Source organism: Pristiophorus japonicus, chromosome 2 (genome assembly GCF_044704955.1).
Source record: "Pristiophorus japonicus isolate sPriJap1 chromosome 2, sPriJap1.hap1, whole genome shotgun sequence".
Taxonomy (NCBI): domain Eukaryota; kingdom Metazoa; phylum Chordata; class Chondrichthyes; family Pristiophoridae; genus Pristiophorus; species Pristiophorus japonicus.
Window position 1 is genome coordinate 291993121 of NC_091978.1, and position 27930 is coordinate 292021050.

General features: G+C 45.3%; 1 protein-coding gene across 7 annotated transcripts in view; it reads left to right on the top strand.

The window, feature by feature from the left end:
• Positions 1–27930, top strand: part of smad1 (SMAD family member 1) — a 142531-nt gene that overhangs the window by 86196 nt on the left and 28405 nt on the right. For all 7 annotated transcript variants that reach the window (XM_070871563.1, XM_070871569.1, XM_070871560.1 and 4 more), the window contains one exon: positions 2249–2371. In XM_070871563.1, the coding sequence (XP_070727664.1) occupies positions 2249–2371 (123 nt within the window). The remainder of the gene's footprint in view (positions 1–2248; positions 2372–27930) is intronic.

Below are 27930 nucleotides of genomic sequence, written 5' to 3' on the forward strand. Positions count from 1 at the left end.
AGGATTTGTAATGGACAACATAATTTTTGTTAAGGAATAACAATAAGGGGATGGGGCAGGGTGGTGGGTGGAGAATCAAATAATCTGTTGACTCCTGTGGGTACAGAAATGAATTGTGACAGTCGTCTTAGGACAGTAAATGGATGTTTCGAATGTACTACCAGGGCCAGATGTATAGTATTGTAATCACATTCTAGGATAAACTGCTCTGTTCTCAATAAATGGGATGTAACATCTGATTGATTGTTACACTAGGCTTGTCAGGTACAATTGATTGCATGCTTTCTCTTGTGAAAAGAAAACAGACTGATTTGATCAAGACTGCAGTCATAACCGTTTCTTTCACTGAAATTGATTCTGGGAGGGAGAGCAGATTGTTTACATAGAGGCAGTGGTTATACAGGTGAAATATTGCAGTTGAATGTTTAATTTCCAAACACATAATTGCAGAAATGTTTAGATTAGCTGTTGTATACAATATCAATAGTTCAGATTTAAATTGGTGCCATGAATCTACAGTTTTAAATTGAATTGCTGAAAGTTGCTCTCTCTAACTTTGCTGAAAAAACTAATAACTAGTCAATGAACTGTAAGACAATACATTGGATACAAGGGAGCAACATAAAGTTGAAGCTGTTACACACACTTAATTTTTAACGAGCAGTCCATTACTTAATTTTAAGCTTGCAGTTATTTTTAAGTCCAGGATTTATTTAAAAATATATTTTCAGTACTTCGAATGAAGCAGTTCTCTTAAATTCAGTTCTGCACTAATTTTTTTTTAACATGGAGAAATACATGTTTATGAAAAAGAATTATCAATAGTTCTTTGAAAAGAATCGATTAGCCACAAAGTCTATTTTGGCAAGTTAAACCTAAATTTTGGTTTTATTATTCCCACATCTTTTTAAATTAGTTACACTATTTATTACAAGATCATAAGATAGATGCATACAAGGCCATTTGGCCCATCCTAGTTTATCTGTCTATCCATAAAAATCCCATGCTTCCCTCCTAGCATCCAGCTGTTAAATTATTCCATTGTTTTTCTTCACTATTCTACCAGGAAGTTCATTTCACGTGTTGATCGCTTTTTGTGAAGAAGTTCCTGACATCAGTCCTAAATATCCTCCTTTGCAGTTTGATCTCTTCCTCACCTTTATTCTAGTACTGCGAATTAATTTAGAGTGCTGAATTTGCTTTTTCCCATTCAGTATCTTGTATACCTCCTGAAGTCCCCTATCAGTTGTCTCCAATTGAAGGCTGAAAAGTCCAAGTTTCTCAATTCTCAAAATCCAGTACTCTGTGACACAGGTTTAGTCTTTATATAGAATCTACATCACAGAAATGGAACATCCAGCCCAACTAGTCTATGCCAGTGTTTATATACATATAACCTCCTCCAATGACCTGTTTGCACCCTGCCCACAAGTGGAAACAGTATCTCCATGTCCACGCTATCTAGCCCCTTCATAATTTTAAAGCCTTCTATCGGGACTCCATTTGGTCTTCTCGTCCTGATGAAAGAGCACCAGTATGCTCAATCTTTCCTGATAGTTGCATCCTCTCAATTCTGGCTACGTAAGTTAGCATTAGCATACCTGGAGATCTTTCAACTTCAAACTCAGCAATTTCAATCACATTCATAATATACTTGTCACATTCATAATATACTTGTCACATTCATAATATACTTGTCACATTCATAATATACTTGTCAACTTTTTCCCCCAATTTACACCCTCAGCATTAATTTCAATGGGTATTGTTCTGCTCACTTACGTTAACGCATTTCAGTAGGTCACTGGCTACCTCCTCAGGATCACCTGCTCTGCCACCCAACTTTGTATCATCTGCAGGTTTGACTGGTTAGCATTGAAGTTCTAAATTCAAGTCACTGTATATTAGACCCACTGGTGGTTCCCAAGTCTAAGCCTTCTAATCCTCCACTAATAATCCTTCACCCTGTTCACATAAACCTCACTCCTCTTAACAACTATTCACTGCTTCCTACCCTTTAAACCAATTTGTTTATGCTTCTCCAGACTTATTCAGAATCTCCACCACCTTAAGTTTAAGTAGCTGCATTTTATATGGAATTAGTACTTTCATGTGCTAAAGTTGAATATTTTCTGAATTATGTATCCAAGTCACTTTTACTGTTGTGGTGATGTACTTGCATTGATTTGGAACTTATTCGTTCTTAACATTCACTGTATAAGCTTGTAATTTTGTTGTCTGTCTTCAGCCGATACTCCTCCTCCTGCATATATGCCTCCAGATGATCAGATGACACAAGATGGTTCACAGCCCATGGATACATCAAATGTTCTTGTACCCACAATACCACCAAATATAACCAACAGACCAGGTAAAGTGTGGGAACTGTTTTTATAAGTATATTAAAAGTGTCCATTAGAAAGTTTGAGGCAATTATGAATATAGGTGGCTGAGTGTGATATGGTGGTTGCAAATACATTTTGGCTGTACATATTAATGAGATGAGAATCAGTTTGTGTCTATATCTTGCACTGAAGGTCCTTCAGTAATCTGCCAGAGATTCTAAAATTGCATCTTTATTCATCCAGTTTGTCTTTAAATGTGGATTTAGTGAATGCTGCGAGATGAAAAGCTTAATTAATTTTTTTTTAAAGAGACGATGCATCAATATATTTTCCCTGGAGACTGAAATTTGATTCTCTGCCGTGGTGGGTAAATGCATATTGCAGTGTGGTACTGAACCAAAAAGACCAGAATCGTTTTTGTTTCCTAGTCTGTGCTGTTAGTTGATCTGAGCTGGGACAACACTGGGGCCACTCCAGTTGACCACAGTGTCCCTGAGCTAGAGTGAGGGAGACTCAGCCAGGAGTTCCACTCGAAAAAATACAGAAGAGGGCTGGATTGGGTTTGACTTTTCACCCATTCCCACCCTACTGATTCTCTCGCTCTCTCTCGTCACACACAAAGAATGGGTATTTGGGTAAGGTTAGCAAATTGAGCTTATAGTTGCCCATATGGTTTTAGATTTGTATTGAGCTAGAAAATTCAGTAGTCTGATTACTGCTCATCCCTAATTAATTTTTTTAAATGTTTGTTTTTGGGATGTACATGATGCTGGGAAAACCACATTTGTTGCTATGAGAAGGTGGTGGAGTTCTTTCTCCTTGAACCACTGTAGCCCTTGATTATACTATTGATGATTCCTTCCATCACTTTACTGATTACTGATCATATGAGCCTCCTACCATTTAATAATAAAGTTCCTATAATGGTGTTGTGTGGAATCCCAGAATATTGACCCAGCGGCGATGAGGGAATATATGGCCAAGCCAGGATAATATGCAACTTGAAGGTGATGGAGTTCCCACAACATTGCTGTTCTTATCCTTTTTTGGTAGTGGAGATCGCAGGGGAGGGGATGCTGTTGAATTAAGCGTGGCTAGTTGCAGTTATCCTAAAGGTCATGCATACTGCAGCCACCGTGTGCTAGTGATGGAGAGTGGATTCGGAGTCTGGTGGCACGAGTTACGATAAAGTGAACTGCTTTATTCTAGATGATGCACTTTTCAAATGGTGTAACTGCACCAATCTGTGCGAGTGGTGTGTATTCCATCACACACCTGACTTGAGCCAAATAGATGGTAGAGAGGCTTTGAGGGGCCCAAAGATGACTTACTTGTTGCAGAGTCCCAACCTCTGCCTTGCCCTTGTAGCTAGTGTTGAAATGGCTGATCCATATAAGCTTCTGGTCAATGGTAACTCCCAAGGTTTTGATGTTGAGGGACACTGATGGGCTGTTGAAGATCAGGGGGAGATGGCTGTGCTTTCCTTTGTTAGAGGTGGTCATTACTGGACATTTGCATGGTATTGATATTACCTACCTCTTGTCAGCTGAAGCCTGGATGTTATCCAAATGCTACTGTAAACTGGCATGGCATGCTTAATTATTGGAGGATTTGTGAATGGAACTGAACACTGAAATCCTCAATAAACAGCCCCACTCCTGACTTTATGATGACAGGATGGTAATTGAAGATAATTAAACTGCAGAAGCTTTCCTGAGGAACTCCTTCAGTGTCCTGAGGCTGTGATGATTGTCCATGACAGCTGACTCCAGCCACTGGAGTGTTTTCCTTTGACTCCTATTAACTTCAGTTTTGCTAGGCTCCTTGGTGCCATGTTTGCTTTAATGCTGTCTTAATACCGAGGGCAGTTGCTTTCAACTGTAATCTGACGTTCAGCTTGCATGTCCATGTCTGGGACAAATCTGTGATACGGTCTGGAGGCGAGTAGTTCCGGCAGTATCCAGATGGTACATTGGTGAGCAGGTGTTGCTTGATCATCATAGGCAGTCACTCGAAATCGAGGGAGATTTGCTTCCACTCAGTGAGTGGTTAGGTGACTGAACAGTCCAATACAGGAATTACAGTCTCTTGTCACAGGTGGAACAGACAGTCGTTGAAGGAAAGGGTGGGTAGGGAGTCTGGTTTGCCGCACGCTCCTTCCGCTATCTGCACTTGCTTTCTGCATGCTCTTGGCGACAAGACTCGAGATGCTCAGTGCCCTCCCGGATGCTCTTCCTCCACTTAGGGCGGTCTTTGGCCAGGGATTCCCAGGTGTCGGTGGGGATGTTGCATTTTATCAAGGAGGCTTTGAGGGTGTCCTTGAAATGTTTCCTCTGCCCACCTGGGGCTCGCTTGCCGTGTAGGAGTTCCAAGTAGAACGCTTGCTTTGGGAGTCTTTTGTCAAGCATGCGAACACTGTGGCCCGGTCAACTGTGGTCAGTGCTACGATGCTGGGGATGTTGGCCTGATCGAGGACACTAATGTTGATGCGTCTGTCCTCCCAGGGGATTTGCAGGATCTTGCGGAAACATCGTTGGTGGTATTTCTCCAGTGATTTGAGGTGTCTACTGTATATGGTCCACGTTTGAGTCATACAGGAGGGCGGGTATCACTGCAGCCCTGTAGACCATAAGGTTGGTGCCAGATTTGAGGGCCTGATCTTGAACACTCTTCAGGTGGCCGAAGGCTGCGCTGGCGCACTGGAGGTGGTGTTGAACCTCGTCGTCGATGTCTGCCCTTGCTGATAATAGGCTCCTGAGGTATGGAAAATGGTTCACGTTGTCCAGGGCCGCGCCGTGGATCTTGATGACTAGGGGACAGTGCTGTGTGGCGGGGCCAGGTTGGTGGAAGACCTTTGTCTTATGGATGCTTAGTGTAAAGCCCATGCTTTCATATGCCTCAGTGAAGACGTTGACTATGACTTGGAGTTCAGCCTCTGAATGTGCGCAGACGCAAGCATCGTCCGCGTACTGTAGCTCAACGACGGAGGATGAGACGGTCTTGGATCTGTCCTGGAGACGACGAAGGTTGAACAGGTTCCCACTGGTTCTGTAGTTTAGTTCCACTCCAGCGGGGAGCTTGTTGAGTATGAGGTGGAGCATGGCGGCGAGAAAGATTGAGAAGAGGGTTGGCGCGATGATGTAGCCCTGCTTGACCCTGGTCTGGATGTGGATTAGGTCTATGGTGGATAGAAACATAGAAAATAGGTGCAGGAGTAGGCCATTCGGCCCTTCTAGCCTGCACCGCCATTCAATGAGTTCATGGCTGAACATTCAACTTCAGTACCCCATTCCTGCTTTCTCGCCATTCCCCTTGACCCCCTAGTAGTAAGGACCTCATCTAACTCCTTTTTGAATATATTTAGTGAATTGGCCTCAATAACTTTCTGTGGTAGAGAATTCCACAGGTTCACCACTCTCTGGGTGAAGAAGTTCCTCCGCATCTCGGTCCTAAATGGCTTACCCCTTATCCTTAGACTGTGACCTCTGGTTCTGGACTTCCCCAACATTGGGAACATTCTTCCTGCATCTAACCTGTCTAACCCCGTCAGAATTTTAAATGTTTCTATGAGGTCCCCTCTCATTCTTCTGAACTCCAGTGAATACAAGCTCAGTTGATCCAGTCTTTCTTGATAGGTCAGTTCCGCCATCCCGGGAATCAGTCTGGTGAACCTTCGCTGCACTCCCTCAATAGCAAGAATGTCCTTCCTCAGGTTAGGAGACCAAAACTGTACACAATACTCCAGGTGTGGCCTCACCAATGCCCTGTACAACTGCAGCAACACCTCCCTGCCCCTGTACTCAAATCCCCTTGCTATGAAGGCCAACATGCCATTTGCTTTCTTAACCGCCTGCTGCACCTGCATGCCAACCTTCAATGACTGATGTACCATGACACCCAGGTCTCTTTGCACCTCCCCTTTTCCTAATCTGTCACCATTCAGATAATAGTCTGTCTCTCTGTTTTTACCACCAAAGTGGATAACCTCACATTTATCCACATCTGTTGGTCAGGGTCATGGCTTGCATGTCGTCATGGAACAGGCAGAGGATGGCGACAAACTTTTGGGGGCAGCCGAAACGGAGGAGGATGCTTGCAGTTAACAGTTTCAAAGACCTTTGTGCGGCCAAAGGTGGCCATACACAAGGGTTGGTGCTGTTCCCGAGCTCCTCAGCCACAGGGAGAAGACGGTTGAGGAGGATTCTAGTGATGACTTTCCCAGTGACTGATAACAGGGAGATTCCTCTGTAGTTGCCGCAGTCGGACTTGTCCCCCTTTTTAAAGATGCATCTCTGAGATCTCCCGGCATGCTCTCCTTCCAGATGAGAGATGAGGTCATGCATTCGTGCCAATAATGCCTCTCCGCCATACTTTAGTGCCTCAGCGGGGATTCAATCTGCTCCTGATGCCTTGTTCTTGAACTGACGGATGGCCTTTTCTACCTCGTACAGGGCTGGGGTTTTGCTCAGATCATGGCAGGTCACATGTTGCGGGATGGAGTCGAGGACATGACACTCGAGTCAAAGGCAGAGTCTCAGTTAAGGAGATTTTCGAAATGCTCCTTCCAGCAGGTCCTGACTGCCTCAGTGTCCTTGATGAATGTCTCCCCGTTCTTGACCAGTAATGGGGTGGGGCTGTAGGTGGACTTGACTGCAGTGAAGAATCCTCGCACATCATGGCTGTCTGTCAGCTGCTGAATCTCCTGTGCATTCTCCACCCATCTATTCTTTAGGTCACAAGTTTGATTGCCCCGGCGTTGTTTTTTTTGTGGCACTGCTTCTGCCCTCGCCACTTCGGGGCTATATTGACGTTGATGACGGAACGGATTAGGTGGTCCATCCAGCAGTCATCGGCTCCTGTCATGGCGCGGATGATGCGCACATCCTTGCGATCCCTGGCTCGCGCGATGACGTAGAATGTTGTCACGATGCCTTGTACTTGTCTCTCTGGCGGAACAAGGTGTTAGTGATGACAAGGTTGTATCGTAGGCATTTTGTCAGGAGCAGGGTACCGCTGGAGTTGGTTTTCCCTACCCCCTCTGCCGATCATGCCTCCCCAGAGGTCTGTGTCCTTACCGACCCTGGCGTTGAAATCGCCAAGGAGGATCAGTTTGTCATCCGTAGGGACGCGGGACAGGGATTGTTTGAGGCTGGAGTAAAATCCCTCTGGCCTCATCTGTTGTGTCGAGTGTTGAGGCGTACAGACTGATAAATCTGGCGCACTGGTTCCGGGATAGGGCGAGTCGGAGAGTCATGAGACGTTTGCTAATCCCGCAGGGGGAGTCTCTGAGGCGGTCGACCATCTTGATCGTGAAACCGACTCCGTGGAGGCGGTGTTCTTCCTCTGTTTGCCTTTCCAGAAGAAGGTATAACCTCCACTTTGTTCCTTGAGCTGTCCTGTCTCGCTTAAGGCAGCGATGTCAACATCGAAGCGTCTAAGTTCCCGGACAACTATGGCGGTGCGACGTTCCAGTCTGTTGCTGTTGGAGTTGTCCATGAGAGTCCTGACATTCCAGGTCCAGAACTTCATTTTGAAGGGTGGAAGATGCCTGTGTGTGAGTTCTTTTTTAATGTGGGGTGGCGGTTACACACCGGCTACCACACGGGCTTAGCTGAACAAGGTATTGGTTCAGTGGCAAGGAAGTCCAAGACGACTGTAGACGAGGCACTGCTGTATGAGCCTAGTTGCCTATGGCGTGGTAGTGAGAAAACAGAGGTCTGGCTGAGGCCAGGCATTGGGATGGTCAGAGGTCCATTTTGTGGAAGGAGGAGCGGTCAAATAGGTCAGAGTGACCACAGTCATTGTGCACACCACGTGCTCGACAGAGACCCGGCCATTGAGTGGGGCCAGCAGCTGGGTGGAGGCCATGGCGTTGCCGGTGGGGTGGAGGCCATGGCGTTGCCGGTGGGGTGAAGGCCATGGCGTTGCCGGTGGGGTGAAGGCCATGGCGTTGCCGGTGGGGTGAACCTGTGTTTGAAGCTGGTTGACGGCTAACCGCCATTGAGATTACCAGGGTCGATTGGAGCAGCTGAGTCGGCCAGTGGGGAGCGAGAAGCAAGGGTGCAGCTGGGGGGACTTGGCAGAGGTTTGGGGATGGGCAGTGGGCCCTTGCAGCATGGGATTTTAGGGTTGATGGGGTAGGTAAAATACTTTGGGAGGTCGAAGTTAGGGCCAGAAGGGGCTTAGACAGTGAGGAGGGAAGGTTTGAGGGAGAAAGAGGTGGAGGATGGCAGCAGATTGATCAGAGGAAGGTTTGTTTGAGGAGAGCTCCCTAGGGAACTGATATCCCATTCTATTGATTGTTTCCATCACTTTACTAATTATTAAATGGTAAGAGGCTCATAGAGCAACAGTTGACTAGATTAGATTTTAATTGGTGGTAGTGCCACACAACACAATGGAGAGTGTCCTCACTGGAGATGAGACTTTGTCTTCACAATGATTGTGTAGTGGCCACTCCTATTAATACTATCCTGGACATGTAGGATAATAAGAACAATGTCAAGTGGGTTACTTCCGCTGCTGGTTTCCTCGCCATTTGATGGAGATCCAATCGAGCAGCTATGTCCTTCTGGATTTAGCCAGCTTGGTACTACCGAGCTGTGTACACTGACATTGAAGTCCCCCATTCAGAGTATGTTATGTGCTCTTGATTCCCTGAATGTACTTGGTTGGAGTACTGATTCATCAGGTGAGGGAGGAGGGGGAGCAAAATGCATGGTGATCAGGAGGTTTTCTTGGCCTTATTTGACCTGAACCTATAAGACATTGAGGTCTGGAGTGAATGTTACGGACTCCAGGGCCACTCCCACACCACTGTGCCCTACCTCTGATCAATCTATCCTGCTGGTGGGCGTAGGATATACCCTGGATTGGTCAGGAGTGTTGGATGATAATTGTGACTGAGTATGGCTACATTGGCGTGTTCTTTGACTAATTTGTGCAACAGCTCCCTCAACTTGTGCACCACTCCCTAGATGTTCATGAGAAGGACTTTGTGTTAACTGGGCTGAGATTGCCTAAGTCTTGTCCTCAAAAAAGATGTGTGGGTTATTGTTAGGCCAATTTATTTTCCCTTATTTTTGGAATTTGTAGCAATTTTTTTTAGTGAGTGCCATTAAGAGTTAACCATGTAATGTGTCTCGAGTTGCATATAGACCAGATTGGGGGAGGGTGGGTGCTGGCAGGCTTCTATCCTTGAAGGACATTGTGAAGAGCAGAATGAAAAGTACTACACATAGGAAGTTAAAATGGGCCACACACGTACTCTGCGAATGGTGTTGTAATAGCTCAGATAAAGTTGGGAGTCTTGGTAGGCTCTGCACTCAAATTGTCCAACTAATGCAAATCAACAAAGCCAGTTGAGTATTGAACCAGATAGCCGAAACAATAGAATACAGTTTGGCAAAAATGATGATCAAACTACAGAAAACTGGTCACACTACACCCTTTTTACTATGCCCTTTTCTCTACCAAGACACACGTGGGATCTTTAAGGACTGGAGGCAGAGAAGAGCCGTGGGCATAATCCCCTTAGAGGTCTGAGTTATGATGAAAGACTGGGAAAGCTTGGCTTGTCAGCCTTGAAAGACATTTGAAAAGTGGTCTTGTAGAGATGTGCAAGATTGTAAATCTGGAAAATTAAATTGAACAGAATTAGCACAAAGGGTCAGAGGTTTAAGCTAGTACAGGCAAGTGTAGGACTGAGATCAGGAAGTTCACAAACAGTTATCAACACATATAATGGACTTCCAGTCAGAGTCGTGGAAGCAAAAATGTACAGTCATTAAAGCACCAACTCGATGTTGCAATAGGAGGACTTTAGGGTCATTCTGGATAGATGGGATGAATGGGCTCCCTCATCCATAATTATCTTGTAATCTTCTGAGAAACTATACCATGTCTGAAGTTCCTACCTGAACATATCTTTGTCTAGCTCAGATTACCATTCAGTTAGTTCCCTATGTGTCAAATGTGGAATGCAGATCCTTTAATTGTTGGTGTGTGAATGATCTCTTTGTCGGCAAAATGTTTTTATTTCCAGGTCTTTGATTCAATGGATATTCGATTAAACTATGGCAATAATATTACAGTTGGACCTCTCTGGTCCGGCGACCAGTGCCGGACCAGAGAATTTTCTAAACCGCGGGAGGTCAACTGGTGACAATGCAGCTGGCAACGACCCGGACACGTTCTGCGCATGCATTTAGTCGTTCAGAATCACTCCGTTTTTTAAAATCCTCAGGCCTAGCTTTGGTGCCTCAGTCAGCCACCTGCCCTTCCCTTCCCTTTCCTTGCCCAGCCCGCTTACCTCAATGAACACCAACACCTCAAAATACCACATACATACACACAAAAAAAATAGAGATCAGAGATAAAGTCAAGGAGAGACGTCGACCCTTACCCACAATCCTACTCCCGGCGCCAGTCCGTGTGTAAGCCACGAGCAGAGCCCGACTGGTGGAAGCGGCAGCCTCTTTGCACCGAGACACATGCACACAACAACCCCTCGAGACCGGGGGAGAGGAAAATGTCGGCTCAGCCCGGTGCTGCAGCCTTCGGAGCATGCGCGCCCGACGCCAATCAGGCAAGGAGAGGCGGCCTCAGCAGTGAGGAACACTTGTCCATCCACAGCACCAGCCAGTGTGTAAAACCTCCAGTTTAACATGTGGAGCCACAATTTATTTTTCAATGGACGCCACCCATGCCAGGACTGATGCTGGACCAGGGATGTTTCCGGCCTAGAATCCCAGACTGGAGAAGTACAACCTGTACTGCAATAGCATTACTGAACTTGTGTACCTGCAGGGAGAGGTCTCTTGCAAAGGTTGACACACTGACAGCAGCTATGTGAGTTAAAGTTTAGGCATGTTGCTTTTATGCATTTTATATATGTTCAACAAATCTAATTTGATCTCTGCAACTAGGGACTGCCACTTAGCAAAATTATTTTTACTTTGCTATGTGCCTTTTCCTCTCCCATGGACTATTCAAACTGTACTGCTGAGAGAAAATTGTACATCAATTATGGAGGATGGTATACAGTACTGTACTCCTCCAAATTAATCAAGGAAGGAATTCCTATGCATGATCTTAATCCACTGTTAAAAATGAAAGAAATTCCAAATAAGATCTGTTTGTATATGTGGCTTGCCAGACTGTAAATGCTTTCAAAAAGTTAAGGATGGTATCAAATAAAATTAAGATGCAGCTGCATTCCTACTCGATAAAATGCCTACGCCGATCTCTTGTCTATACTATATTAAACTTGCATCTACTGGCACTTCCTGTTTGTGCCACTTACCAGCAGCGTCATATTTTTGTCACACTTTGGAGCCGAAATTGCCCCTTTCTATAAGAGCCGTGACTGCCTCAAAGAGGCGAACACGGATCAGTATGGACTCGACGCCGAGTCGGTGCGGAATCACCGCCATTTCATAAATTGCCGTCCGCCTTTTTTACAGCGGTGCTAATCACTGCACTGCCCGTGATGCATGTCGCGCACACGCTGACCCCTTACCAACTGGCGTCGATCCCTTTCCGCCCCGCGGGAGCAGATCGGCAGTCGCTCGGTGCCCCAGACAGCTTTCCCTTGTGGGAAGCTGTGTCTGGGCAGCGTGTCTGCCCGTAAAGGGGAGGGCGCTCTGCCGCAGCCACCATTTTTTAATTGTCAGCTGACTCGGAGGTTGGCCCAAAAATGGTGCCCACAGGTTCGGCCGGGCCTCCAACAGGCAGCCCGACACCCCCTCTTGGGTACCGAGCTGCTGGTGGCCCAGTGGGCCAAACTAAACAAACTACAGAGTTTACAGCGGCCCTCCCCTTTAGCTGGCATCATCAGTGCGGCTCTGGTGACACCGACCGATGTCCGCCCCGCTCTACATCGACTTCCGCCCTGAACACCACACAAGAAAAAAAAATGTAACAAGCTGAATTTCACTCCACTCTCCGCCCCATGAATTGGGGCGTGAATAAATCGGTGAGAGCGCCCCCTTTTCGGTCGGAGAGCCATTTCAGCCCCTTTGTGTGAAGATTTTTTTTTATAAAATGGAAAAACTAATGTCCACATTTATAATGGAAAAAGCCTATGTAAACTGGCCACTGGCTCCTGCCATTCTAAAAGGCTTTCTGAAAATGTTTTTCATCTGCCATTTTGTCCCTCACTAGCTTAAATTTCTAAGTTTCGTAACAATGCTTTATCCAAAATGAAAAAAAGTTTCATGTTAAAAATGATTACATTTATCTATTGAATTTAGTTGTCTTTGTGTCTTTTAATTCCTCCTTTAAAGTTTTTACTTGGAAGACCTGGCCTTGGAGTTGATGATTTTTTTTTTTAATTCGTAGCCAATCGTTCCAATTCTTTGTCAAATCACAAACGCCAGAGGTCACCTTGCACACGCCAAGGATCACTCTGCGCCAATGCTCTTAGCCAAAAGGCCTAGAGCCACTGCACCGTTCCTGGAAGTACTGCAATACCAGGTTCGTGCCATGGAGGTGGATGGGTCAGGTCCCCCACACACCTCCGTGGAGGTGGATGGGTCAAGCCACCCCACCCACCTCCTGTTTTTTGCCCAGACCACTGACACTGGCTGAATTTCATTGCACAATCTGAGCATATGCGGTGTACCCAATTTCCTCGGCTGCATCATGACATTTCAGTCAGCTATACTGAAGAATAATTTTTTCCCTTGGCTTATAGTCGTTTCTACTCGGGAGTTCTTCAAGATTATTTGAGGAAAAATGAAATTACAAATTTCAAAAATTGAGTAAAATGCATCAGAGAAAAAATTATGTTGTGATTACACAACTTATTGCCTTTGTCCTCACTTCAGAAATTGAGAACGAGTGTCCTCATGAATGTTATTTCACGTTTTTTTTTAAAGTTGAATTTTGAAAGCCAGCGAATTACCATGATGGTTCGAAAAGGTGACTGATAATGGCTTCCACCCGAGAGAGAGAGAGAGATTCTAATTTCTACACTTTTGGGGAGGAAAAACAAAAAAATGTTCAGGCAGTTTCCTCGTTGTGATTTGCTACTTTAAAAAGGAGCTGAATTTTGAAAGCAAACAAAGCCTCTGAAGGAAGCAAAAAGGTAGGGTAGGAAGGGAAGGGAATTAAACTGGTTGAGGGTGAGATAGCCTTTAGCGCCTCATAATCTGCCCTTGAGGGTTGGGGGAGGGTAGCGAGTGGGAGCAGATGGAGTGTTAAGGGTGCAATGAATCACAGCAGAACAAGAAAGAACAGGATATCTGGTTGAGCTGGTAAATTAAAGGAATTGAGGTATGGGAAATGGGGGTGTGGTGGGAAGGGGCTGGGGACACTACGGGGGTGAGGGCAAGCATGAGTTATTTGGGGAAGAGATGGGAAGGAAGCCACTAAAGGCCACACTTTCCTTGCAGTCTCCATTCCAAATTTAGCCTGCCACAGTTGGTGGCTCCTTTCTCCACCATACCACCTTCCACCTGAAACAAAAGGAGAAAAGGACAAAGTAAAAGAGTTAAGTGGAGGTAAGAAGAGAAAAGGCAGAACCAGTAGGGCAGACAGCAAAGAAAAGTAAGAGACCACATTCTGACTTAATGCATACAAAACCACTGGAGATTGACTCGTAATACTTTAAAAATCTTGCAGCACTCCCAGCCAACTTGTTCAATTATTAATTTCTATTGCTGCTTTTATAATGCAACCTGCCTGTTAGCGTGTCATGCTGTAATTGCACCTCCCTGCCAATGGAGGTGCCGACGACATACTGGATGGTAAAATTACAGCATGGCAAGTTTGCAAAGGCAGTTTCCTTTCTAAATGTGAACGTGGTTTTATATTTTGGAAGTATAAAATCATAAGGACAGAATGAATGACTTCAAAATAGGATAATTTAGTCTGTGCTCTTGTCCAATTAACCTCCATCCAATCCCAGGACACTTGGTCTTATCTTCCTGTACAATGCAAGAGGAGATGGATTAGTCCAAGGAAAAATTGGAGTTGTAACAAAAAATTGTCAAATGGTTCAATGAACATCCAGCACCTCTCATCGCTTCCATTGCGACTTAATAAAAAGAGTATAGGAGAGAGGAGAAATATTATCTGCCTTCGTACACCTGGAGGGTATTTAATGTTTAGATACCTGCCCTGTATTTGCGTTATACGATTTGGGCTTGCTTGGGAATGGATAATCTGGGAACAAAGGAAGGAATGTGAACATTCTGCACGGCGACCACATCTGCAGTAAGTATTGGTGGCTCGAGGATCTTCGGCTCAGAGTTGATGAGCTGGAGTCTGAGCTTCAGACACTGCAGGGAGTGGGGGGAGAGTTACCTGGACGCTGTGTTCCAGCCGTCAGTCACACCCCTTGGATTAAATAAATAATTGAAATTTGGTCCGTGGTCAGAGATAGGAGGGTGTGACTACGAGTGAGACAGGTATGGGGATCCAGAATGTAGCATTGGAGAAGCCTCAGCCCTTGCACTTGTCTAACAGGTACTAAGTTCTTAATCCCTGTGTGGACGAGAGCAGGGACTGCAGGGAGGATGAGCAAGCTGACCACCACACCGTGGTACAGCGGGCCATTCAAGTTGGGAGTAAAAAATGTGGTAGTAGTAGGGGACAGTATAGTTAGGGGGATAGATACTGTTCTCTGCGGCCAAGAGTGTGTCCCCCGAAGGCTGCATTGCCTGCCCGATGCCAGGGTTAAGGAAAGATCCAGTTGTCGTGGTCCACGTAGGTACCAATGACATAGGTAGGAAAAAGAAAGAGGTTCTGCTGAGGGAGTATGAGCAGCTAGGGGCTAAATTTAAAAAGCAGAACCACAAAAGTGGTAATCTCTGGATTACTACCTGAGCCACAAGCAAATTTGCATAGGGGTAAATAAGATCAGAGAGATGAATGGGTTCAGGGGGCACTGGCACCAGTGCAAGAGGGAGCTGTTTCGTTGGGACAGGCTTCACTTGAACCATGCTGGGACCAGTGTTCTGGTGAATCGAATAACTAGGGCTGTATATAGGGCTTTAAACTAAATGTTCGGGGTGGTGGGGGGTGGGATCAGGTGAACAGAAAAGTAAAAAGTCAGAGAAAGGAGATGGCAATAGTACAGGGTAGTGATAGGGGTAATGATAACCAGGAAGGGACAGAGCATATAAACATAAGAGTGCATCAGAAAACGGGGTCAGTGTAGGGAAAAATGGTAAAAATACAAGAATAAATGCTCTTTATCCAAATGAACGCCGCATTCGTAACAAGATGGATGAGTTGACAGCCATTTATTTCTATTTGTGCCATCATCTGATAGCCATTACAGAGACGTGGTTTCAAGGTGACCAAGGCTGGGAACTGAATATTCACGGTTATTTGACATTTCGGAAGGATAGGCAGAAAAGAAAACTAGTTGAGGTAGCTCTGTTAATAAAGGCTGAGATCAGTGCAGCAGTGAGAAATGATATTGGCTCAGAAGATCAAGATGTAGAATCAGTTTGGGTGGAAATAAGAAATAATAAGGGAAAGAAGTCACTGGTGGGAGTAGTCTATAGGACCCCGAACAGTAGCTACACTGTAGGACATAGTATAAATCAAGAAATAACGGAGGCTTGTAAGAAAGGTATGGCAATAATCATGGGTGATTTTAATCTTCATATTGATTGGACAATTCAAATTGGCAAAGGAAGCCTTGAGGAAGAGTTCATGTGTATTCGGGATGGTTTCTTAAAACAATACATTGTGGAACCAACCAGGGGGCAGACTATTTTAGATCTGATGTATAATGAGACTGAATTGATTAATAGTCTCATAGTAAAGGGTCCTCTTGGGATGAGTGATCATAGCATGGTAGAATTTCAGATTCAGTCAGCATGGATTTATGAAGGGGAAGTCATGTTTGACAAATTTGCTGGAATTCTTTGAGGATGTAACGAACAGGGTGGATAAAGGGGAACCAGTGGATGTGGTGCATTTGGACTTCCAGAAGACATTTGACAAAGTGCCACATAAAAGGTTACTGCACAAGATAAAAGTTCATGGGGTTGGGGGTAATATATTAGCACAGAAAACAGAGTCGGGATAAATGGTTCATTCTTGGGTTAGCAATCAATAACTAGTGGGGTGCCGCAGGGATCAGTGCTAGGACCCCAACTATTTACAATCTCTATTAATGACTTGGAAGAAAGGACCGAGTGTAACGTAGCCAAGTTTGCTGACAATACAAAGATGGGAGGAAAAGCAAAGTGTGAGGAGGACAGAAAAAACCTGCAAAAGGACATAGGCAAAAATTTGACAGGTGGAGTATAATGTTGGAAAGTGTGAGGTTATGCACTTTGGCAGAAAAAAAATCAAAGAGCAAGTTATTATTTAAATGGAGAAAAGGTGCTGGAGTACAGCAGGACCTGGGGGTCCTGGTGCATGAAACACAAAAGGTTAGTATGCAAGTACAGCAGGTGATCAGGAAGGCCAATGGAATCTTGGCCTTTATTGCAAAGGAGATAGAGTATAAAAGCAGGGAAGTCTTGCTACAGTTATACAGGGTATTGGTGAGACCACACCTAGAATACTGCGTACAGTTTTGGTTTCCATATTTAAGAAAGGATATACTTGCAGTTCAGAGAAGGTTCACTACGTTGATTCCGGAGATGAGGGAGTTGAGCTATGAAGAAAGGTTGAGTAGGACTCATTGGAATTCAGAAGAATGAGAGGTGATCTTATTGAAATGTATAAGATTATGAGGGGGCTTGACAAGGTGGATGCAGAGAGGATGTTTCCACTGATAGGGGAGACTAGAACTAGGGGGCATAATCTTAGAATAAGAGGCCGCCCGTTTAAAACTGAGATGAGGAGGAATTTCTTCTCTGAGGGTTGTAAATCTGGACTCCGCTGCCTCAGAGAGCTGTGGAAGCTGGGTCATTGAATAAATTTAAATCAGAGATAGACAGTTTCTTATCCGATAAGGGGTTATGGGGAGCGGGCAGTGAAGTGGACCTGAGTCCATGATCGGATCAGCCATAATCGTATTAAATGGTGGAGCAGGCTCGAGGGGGGCCGATGGCCTACTCCTATTTCTTATATTTGTATATTTGAGGGTGAGAAACTTGGATCTCAAACTAGTGTCCTGAACTTGAAAAGGCAATTATGAAGACAGAGTTGGCTAAGCTGGACTGGGAAAATAGATTAAAGGGTAAGACTAGATAAGCAGTGGCAGACATTTAAGGAGATATTTCATAACTCTCAGCAATGATGTATTGCAGTGAGAAGGATGAACCACCGGTGGATAACTAAGGAAGTTAAGGATGGTATCAAATTGAAAACAAAGGCATACAATGTTGTGAAGATTAGTGGAAGGCTAAAGGATTGGGAAATTTTTAGAAACTAGAAAAAGGCCAACTAAAAAAATAAGAGAGAAGATATATAAAAAGGAAGAGAGTCGCTATAGTAAACATTGGTATTTTAGAGGATGAGACTGGGGAATTAATAATGGGGAAACAGGGAAATGGCAGAGACTTTGAACAAATATTTTGTATCAGTCTTCATGATAGAAGATACTAAAAGCATCCCAATGATAATCAATGGACTATTGGGAGGGGGGGAACTTAAAACAATCAGTATCACTGGAGAAAAAGTACTAAGCAAACTAATGGGACTAAAGGTCCCCTGGACCTAATGGCCTGTATCCTAGGGTATTAACAAGTTACTGCAGAGATTGGTTGTAATCTACCAAAGTTTTCTGGATTCTGGAGAGTCCCAGCGGATTGGAAAACCGCAAATGTAACGCCCCTATTTAAGAAAGAAGGGACACAGCAAACAGGAAACTATAGACCAGTTAGCCTAACATCTGTCATTGGGAAAATGCTGGAGTCCATTATTAAGGAAGTACCTGTAGTAGCAAGACATTTAGAAAATCATAATACAGTTAAGCAGAGTCAGCATGGTTTTATGAAAGGGAAATCTGTTAAATTTGCTGGAGTTCTTTGAGGATGTAACGAGCAGGGTGGATAAAGGGGAACCAGTGGATGTGGTGTATTTGGATTTCCAGAAGGCATTCAATAAGGTGCCATATAAAAGGTTACTGCACAAGATAAGACCTCACGGGGTTGGGGATAATATATTAGCATGGATAGAGGATTAGCTAACTAACAGAAAACAATCGGGATAAATGGGTCATTTTCAGGTTGGCAAACTTACCTAGTAGGGTGTCACAGGAATCAGTGCTGGGGCCTCAATTATTTATAATCTATATTAATGACTTGGATGAAGAGACCAAGTGTAATGTAGCCAAATTTGCTGATACAAAGACAGATAGGAAAGCAAGTTGTGAGGAGGATGCAAAGAATCTGTAAAAGGATATAGATAGGCTAAGTAAGTGAGCAAAAATTTGGCAAATAGAACATTGGGCCCAAGTTTCCACACGCACCTAGAATGGCGCAGTCCCGACCTGGACGCCCGCTTTTCGCGCCACAAAGTGCGCCTAAAAAAATCCTCGGTATTCTCCACCTACTTGCAGGTCCTCTGGCCCTCGGCGCAGCCAGCACGAGCTGTGGGGGGGCACAGCCAGGTCCCTGCGCTGAAAACAGTGCCGGGACCTCTGCACATGCGCGCTGCAGTTAGCACGCAAGTGCAGTAGCTCCAGGTGCCGAACTGTGTGGGAGGGGCCCGAAGCACGCAGCCCCTAGCCCTGGCCGAATGGCCTCACTGGGGCTGCGTGCATAAGGCTCCTCCCACAGCCAGCTCCTGTTCCACACCCCCCCCCCCCCCCCCCCCCCGACTTCCGACCAGACCTGACACCCGCTCCCCCCCTGCCTCCAGACCAGACCCGACACCCGCTCTCTCTTCCCCCCCCCCCCCCCCCCCGCCTCCGGACCAGACCCGACACCCGCTCCCCCCACCCCCCCTGCCTCCGGACCGGACCCGACACCCGCACCCCCCCCCCCCCCCCCCCCACTGGACTAACCCGACCCGAGCTCCTGTTCCCGCTCCCCAACTCGACCCGCGCTCCTGTTCCCGCTCCCCGACCCGACCCCCCCCCCCCGCACTGGACCCGACTCCCGCTCCCGGACTGGATCCGACCTGACCTTCCTCTCTCTCTCTCTCTCTCTCTCTCTCTCTTCCCCCCCCAACCCAACGCCACCTACCTGTGCTGGGGACGGGCCCTGCCCGAAGTCTCGGGCCGGCCCGTTCAGCCTTCGGTCCCGAAAGGCCTGCCTGAAGCACTTTCACACAGGTAGGAAGATGGTTTATTTAATCTTTTCTTTGCTTATAAATGTTTATTCAGGTTGGGCTTATTTGTATAAGTATAAATAAGGATTTATTATAGAATTTAATGACTTCCCTTTTCCCCCCCATCCTCCCCTCCCCACCTAGTTCTGGACGCCTAATTTGTAACCTGCGCCTGATTTTTTAATGTGTAGAACAGGTTTTTTCAGTTCTACAAAAATCTTCACTTGCTCCATTCTACTTTAGTTTGGAGTACGTTTTCACTGTGGAAACTTTCAAATCAGGCGCCAGTGGCTGGACACGCCCCCTTTTGAAGAAAAAATTCTGTTCCAAAGTAGAACTGTTCTACCTGACTAGAACTGCAGAAAAAAAAATGTGGAGAATTGCGATTTCTAAGATAGTCCGTTCTCCACCTGTTGCTCCTAAAAAATCAGGCGCAAATCATGTGGAAACTTGGGCCCATAATGTGGGAAAATATGAGGTTATCCTCTTTGCTAGGAAGAATAAAAAAGCAAATTATTATTTAAATGGAGGGAGACCACAAAATGCTGCAATCCAGAGGGATTTGGGGATCCTTGTACATGAAACACAAAAAGTTAGCATGCAGGTACAGCAAGTAATTAGGAAGGCAAATGGCATGTTGGCCTTTACAAAGGGAATGGAGTATAAAAGTAGGGAAGTCCTACAACTGGAAGACCACACCTGGAGGTCTGCGTACAGTTTTGGTCTCCTTATTTAAGGAGGGATATACTTGCATTGAAAGCAGTTCAGAGAAGGTTCACGAGGTTGATTCCTGAGTTCGAGGGGTTGTCTTATGAAGAAAGGTTGAGCAGGTTGGGACAATACTCATTGGAGTTCAGAAGAATGAGAGGTGCTGTTATTGCAACGTTGAATATTGATTCTGAGGAGGCTTGACAGGGTAGATGCAGAGAGGATGTTTCCCCTCATGGGAGAATCTAGAACTCTGGGCATAGTTTCAGAATAAGGGGTCGCCCATTTAAAAACATGAGCAGGAATTTCTTAAGGCTGTGAATCTTTGGAATTCTCTACCCCAGAGAGCTGTGGAGGCTAGGTCATTGAATATATTTCAGGTGGAAATACAGATTTTTGAATGATGAAGTCGAGGGTTATGGGGAGCTGGCAGGGAAGTGGAGTTGAGGCGAAGATCAGATCAGCCGTGATCTTATTGAATGGCGAAGCAGGCTCGAGGGGTCAAATAGCTTACTTCTGCTCCTATTTCTTATGTTCTTTCGAATTTTCCTTTGTGTTTCTGCAGTTCCAAAATAACTGAGGAAAGTAATGACACAAACTGCTGTGTATGATCAATTCGACCATAACTGCTGCAGTGACATGAAACTTTTATTGGAACCAATTTATTCTTTGCTTACCACTCCTCCTTAAAAAAAAATACAGTAGTTTAAAGTATGTGATACAGATTAATTTGACAGTCCAGGCACACACTTGTTTTTTGTTACATTCCTATAGCTCCACTAAAGAATGTGAACATCGAAACATAGAAAATAGGTGCAGGAGTAGGCCATTTGGCTCTTCGAGCCTGCACCACCATTCAATAAGATCATTAGCTCAGTACCCCTTTCCTGCTTTCTCTCCATATCCCTTGATCCCTTTAGCCATAAGGGCCATATCTAACTCCCTCTTGAATATATCCAATGAACTGGCATCAACAACTCTCTGTGGCAGAGAATTCCGCAGGTTAACAACTCTGAGTGAAGAAGTTTCTCCTCATCTCAGTCCTAAATGGCCTACCCCTTATCGTCAGACCATGTCCCCTGGTTCTGGACTTCCCCAACATCGGGAACATTCTTCCTGCATCTAACCTGTCCAGTCCCTTCAGAATCTTATACGTTTCTATGAGATCCCCTCTCATTCTTCTAAACTCCAGTGAATAAAGGCCCAGTTGATCCAGTCTCCCTTCGTATGACAGTCCAGCCATCCCTGGAATCAGTCTGGTGAACCTTCGCTGCACTCCCTCAATAGCAAGAACATCCTCCCTCAGTTTAGGATACCAAAACTGAACACAATATTCCAGGTGAGGCCTCACTAAGGCCCTGTACAACTGCATTAAGACCTCCCTGCTCCTATACTCAAATCCCCTAACTATGAAGGCCAACATACCATTTGCCTTCTTCACCACCTGCTGTACCTGCATGCCAACTTTCAATGACTGATGAACCATGACACCCAGGTCTCGATGCACCTCCCGTTTTCCTAATCTGCCGCCATTCAAATAATCTGGCTTTGTGTTTTTGCCCCCAAAATGGATAACTTCACATTTATCCACATTATACTGCATCAGCCATGCATATTTGCCCACTCAACCTAACCTGTCCAAGTCACCCTGCAGCCTCTTAGCGTCCTTCTCACAGCTCGCACCACCACCCAGTTTAGTGTCATCTGCAAACTTGGAGATATTACACTCAATTCCTTCATCTAAATCATTAATGTATATTGTAAAGAGCTGGGGTCCCTGCAGCACTCCACTAGTCACTGCCTGCCATTCTGAAAAGGACCCGTTTATCCCGACTCTCTGCTTCCTGTCTGCCAACCAGTTCTCTATCCACGTCAGTACATTACCCCCAATACCATGCGCTTTGATTTTGCACACCAATCTCTTGTGCGGGACCTCGTCAAAAGCCTTTTGAAAGTCCAAATACACCATAGCCACTAGTTCTCCCTTGTCCACTCTGCTAGTTACATCCTCAAAAAATTCCAGAAGATTCGTCAAGCATGATTTCTCTTTCATAAATCCATGCTGACTTGGACCGATCCTGTCACTGCTTTCCAAATGCGCTGCTATTTCACTCTTAATGATTGATTCCAACATTTCCCCCACTACTGATGTCAGGCTAACCGGTCTATAATTACCCGTTTTCTCTCCCTCCTTTTTTAAAAAGTGGTGTTACATTAGCTACCCTCCAGTCCATAGGAACTGATCCAGAGTTGATAGACTGTCGGAAAATGATCACCAATGCATCCACTATTTCTAGAGCCACTTCCTTAAGTACTCTGGGATACAGACTATCAAGCCCCGGGGATTTATCGACCTTCAATCCCATCAATTTCCCTAACGCAATTTCCCGCCTAATAAGGATATCCTTCAGTTCCTCCTTCTCACTGTCCCCTAGTACATTCGGAAGGTTATTTGTGTCTTCCTTCGTGAATACAGAACCAAAGTATTTGTTCAATTGGTCTGCCATTTCTTTGTTCCCCATTATAAATTCACCTGAATCCGACTGCATGGACCTACGTTTGTCTTCACTAATCTTTTTCTCGTCACATATTTATAGAAGCTTTTGCAGTCAGTTTTTATGTTCACTGCAAGCTTCCTCTCGTACTCTATTTTTCCCCCTCTTAATTAAACCCTTAGTCCTCCTCTGTTAAATTCTAAATTTCTCCCAGTCCTTACGTTTGTTGCTTTTTCTGGCCAATTTATATGCCTCTTCCTTGGTTTTAACACTATCCTTAATTTCCCTTGTTAGCCACGGTTGAGCCACCTTCCCCGTTTTATTTTTACTGCAGACAAGGAATGTACAATTGCTGAAGTTCATCCATGTGATTTTTAAATGTTTGCCATTGCTTATCCACCATCAACCCTTTAAGTATACTTTGCCAGTCTTATCTCGCCAATTCACCCCTCATACCATCGAAGTTACCTTTCCTTAAGTTCAGGACCCTAGTTTCCGAATTAACTGCGTCACTCCATCTTAATAAAGAATTCTACCATATTATGGTCACTCTTCCCCAAGGGGCCTCACACAACAAGATTGCTTATTAGTCCCTTCTCATTACACATCGCCCGGTCTAGGATGGCCAGCTCCCTCGTTGGTTCCTCGACATATTGGTCTAGAAAACCATCCCTAATACACTCCAGGAAATTCTCCTCCACTGAGTTGCTACCAGTTTGGTTAGCCTAATCAATATGTAGATTAAAATCGCCCATGATTATTGCACCCATCCCTTATTTCTTGCTTGATGCTGTCCCCAACCTCACTACCACTGTTTGGTGGTCTGTACACAACTCCCACTTGCGTTTTCTGCCCTTTGGTATTCTGCAGCTCCACCCATACCGATTCCACATCATCCAGGCTAATGTCGCTCCTTACTATTGCATTAATTTCCTCTTTAACCAATGCCACCCCGCCTCCTTTTCCTCTCTGCCTATCCTTCCTAACTGTTGAATACCCCGGATGTTGAGTTCCCAGCCTTGGTCACCCTGGAGCCATGTCTTCGTGATGCCAATTACATCATATCCGTTAACTGCTGTCTGCGCAGTTAATTCGTCCACCTTATTCCGAATACTCCTCGCATTGAGGCACAGAGCCTTCAGGCTTGTCTTTTTAACACACTTTGCCCCTTTAGAATTTTGCTGTAATGTGGCCCTTTTTGTTTTTTGCCTTGGGTTTCTCTGCCCTCCACTTTTATTATTCTCCTTTCTATCTTTTGCTTCTGTCTCCATTTTATTTCCCTCTGTCTCCCTGCATAGGTTCCCTTCCCCCTGCCATATAAGTTTAACTCCTCCCCAACAGCAGTAGCAAACACTCCCCCTAGGACATTGGTTTCAGTCCTGCCCATCCAGTTTGTACTGGTCCCACCTCCCCCAGAACCAGTTCCAATGTCCCAGGAATTTGAATCCCTCCCTTTTGCACCACTCCTCAAGCCATGTTTTCATCTGAGCTATCCTGCGATTCCTACTCTGACTAGCCCATGGCACTGGTAACAATCCTGAGATTACTACTTTTGAGGTCCTACTTTTTGATTTAGCTCCTAGCTCCCTAAATTCGTCTTGTAGGACCTCATCCTGTTTTTTATCTATATGCACTATGACAAATGGCTGTTCACCCTCCCTTTTCAGAATGTTCTGCACCCGCTCCGAGACAGCCTTGACCCTTGCACCAGGGAGGCAACATACCATCCTGGGGTTTCGGTTGCGGCCGCAGAAATGCCTATCTATTCCCCTTACAATTGAATCCCCTATCACTATAGTTCTCCCACTCTTTTTCCTGCCCTCCTATGCAGCAGAGCCACTCACGGTGCCATGAACTTGGCTGCTGCTGCTCCCCCCTAATGAGTCATCCCCCTCAACAGTACCCAAAGCGGTGTATCTGTTTTGCAGGGGGATGACCGCAGGGGACCCCTGCACTGCCTTCCTTGCACTGCTCTTCCTGTTGTCACCCATTTACCATCTGGCTGTGTACCCTTTACCTGCGGTGAGACCAACTTGCTAAACGTGCTATTCATGTCATACTCAGCATCATGGATGCTCCAGAGTTCATCCACCCGCAGCTCCAGTGCCGCAATGCGGTCCATCAGGAGTTGGATGCGGATGCACTTCCCGCACACGTTGTCGTCGGGCACCGGAGGCGTCCCTGACTTCCCACATAGTACAGGAGAGCATAACATGTGTCTGAGCTGTCCTGCCATGACTTAACAGTTAGATAAACTTAATTTGAAAACAACAATGCTGAAGGTTACTTACTGATAAAGAAAAAAGAAAAGCTACTTACCAATCATTTACCCCCTTGGCTGTGACGTCCCCTTTCAATTTCTTTCTACTTTTTGCCTTCTCTCCCTACTGCAGCTGCACCGGCTGGCCTTTCCGACTGCCGCCTCTGCTCTGCTGCTGGGCCTTTCTAGGCCTCGCCAACGTCCCGAACTGCTCCCGCCTCTGCTCTGCTGCTGGGCCTTTCTAGGCCTCGCCAACGTCCCGAACTGCTCCCGCCTCTGCTCTGCTGCTGGGCCTTTCTAGGCCTCGCCAACGTCCCGAACTGCTCCCGCCTCTGCTCTGCCGCTGGGCCTTTCTAGGCCTCACCAACGTCCCGAACTGCTCCCGCCTCTGCTCTGCCGCTGGGCCTTTCTAGGCCTCGCCAACGTCCCGAACTGCTCCCGCCTCTGCTCTGCCGCTGGGCCTTTCTAGGCCTCGCCAACGTCCCGAACTGCTCCCGCCTCTGCTCTGCCGCTGGGCCTTTCTAGGCCTCGCCAACGTCCCGAACTGCTCCCGCCTCTGCTCTGCCGCTGGGCCTTTCTAGGCCTCGCCAACGTCCCGAACTGCTCCCGCCTCTGCTCTGCTGCTGGGCCTTTCTAGGCCTCACCAACGTCCCGAACTGCTCCCGCCTCTGCTCTGCCGCTGGGCCTTTCTAGGCCTCGCCAACGTCCCGAACTGCTCCCGCCTCTGCTCTGCTGCTGGGCCTTTCTAGGCCTCACCAACGTCCCGAACTCCCGCCTCTCAGACTGCCGCCGCCTCCTCTCCTCTGCCACTGGGCCTTTATCAGCCTCACCAAACTCCCGCCTCTCCGACTGCCATACAGAAGTCTTTGGGGTTTCACAATGTACTTTTAATTGAATTATTTAGTCTAGAATAAATATGAACCTGAAGTTTGTATTCTTAACGGATTTCCAGGTGATGACGAGCTAAATAAATGTACTCAATTTGACGGGAAGTGAGGAATTTGCAGCTGTTTCCTTAATGTCAGTGCTGGATCCAGAATACAACTTGTTCCTCTAGTGAAAAGATTTGAAATGTAGAGTAGTTATTGCTAGGTGGAAGAGTTGCGATCTTGTCATTCTTAAAGGAGAATGTCTGTAATTGCAGTGTAAAGAATTTAGTTGCCTTTTCAAAAATTCCTGGTCCTTAGCCATATGGGAATTTAGTTTATGAAACAAGATTTCTTAAGCAGCATCCACCATGGAAATGGAAGTATTGAATTGCTATGCTTTATTTTGCAACCAAAAATAGTTTGTCCAGTATTGTTCTGCAGACTGAACTTCTTCATAGATACAGGGAGATTAATAATCCTGTGCTAGATATTTGCTTGACAATTTTAGTTTTATGAACTGTAGCCCCCAGGTAAGTATGAGCCAGTGCAAAATTTTATGTATTTTACAAAGTAGCTTCATAGTGAAATTGCATAAATCCACAATGTGCACTCCTGTAGACATTACCCATCAAGCTTGAAGCTGTTCTGTTTACACTGCTATATTGTCTAATGTGTCCTATCACAGATAAGTGGGTGCTTTTCATTTTAGTCGCTACAGTGACTTTTTAATTTTGCATTCCACGCACATTGTGGTACCAGCAGAAAGATTCAGAACTGTTGTGCAATATTTGACTTGGAAGGTGATGCTTTAACCAAGTGATAAAAGACCTTGAAAATGTACAGATACTGAAATGATTCATTCTGCTCATTTGATAAAGTGCATCTAAATCCTAACCTTCCATAGCTCATTGAAGGTAGAGTGCTCGTGCTCTTGAGTAGTAGATGAGGTCAATGTTTTAAAAACCTATCCAATACATAATTATGGTTTAAATAATGAGTGGGGTTTTTGGAATTAAGATGCAATAACTTCTCTGTAGTAGAAAGTACCAGATTTCAGTGGTTAGCAATGCTGTTCCTCTTGGGTTGTCATTAAATCTTTTTTAAAGACCATCTTTAACAAGCTGCATCCTGTCAGTGCTGTTAACTAATTTCCAGCATTGGCATATTCTGGGAACTGTAAGACATAGAGCACCTGCTCTTCAAGATTTATGGCAAATTTAAGTAAGTCTGTTCAGGGATCTGAAGGAAACCATGATTCATTCAGTGAAACTGGCCAATTGGCAGTAGTTTGGTAATCTCTTATTTGCCCAAGTTCAGCTCATAATTTATAAGCAATAAAACAACTTTCCTGTTTTAGAATTCTTTTTGCAAATTATCTGGTTCTTCCAGGAATGTTACATCTGTGGTTAACTTTCTACCAAGTTTGAAACATTCTGTGCGTCTTTTTGTAAGTGTCAGTAGTTAAATTCATATCATTGACCACCAATACAGCACTCTAAACATTTAACCATTGATGGTGCTTTGAGGGCAGGTGAAAATGTTAAATTAGTGTGATTAAACTATTTCTTAGAAAATTACAGAATGCTATTCTGATGCAGTGAATTTCCGACCTTTGCCATGTTGTTCTGAGGAGGTCCTGAGCAGTGGCTAAGTGTTTTCCCTCAGGAGGACTGATTACCCCTGTCACGCTGCCTTACAGCTCCTAGTGGCTGGTGACCATGCAGTTGCCACTAGTTTCAAAGCAAATTGTCCACCTTCCTGCAGTTTTCATTGATACACAAGAGACCAAAGACATGGCTTAAATTTAGATGCTCTTTGAAAGCTCAGCTGGTTAACATATTAAGTAGCTGAACCATACAGACTGGTTTCGATCTCCAGTGTGTGCTAAGTTAGCTGATCTCAGCAAGAGACTGTTAGATAACTATAATTAACCTTAGTACCCCAAGCATTCCTGCTTCTAATCCCTAGCTAGTGACCCTGCTTCAAGTGAATTCAGAATCTATCTTGGTTGTCATAACCCCTGTGATTGTTTGATCTATTCGCACCTTAGCCACGGTTTTGCTGAC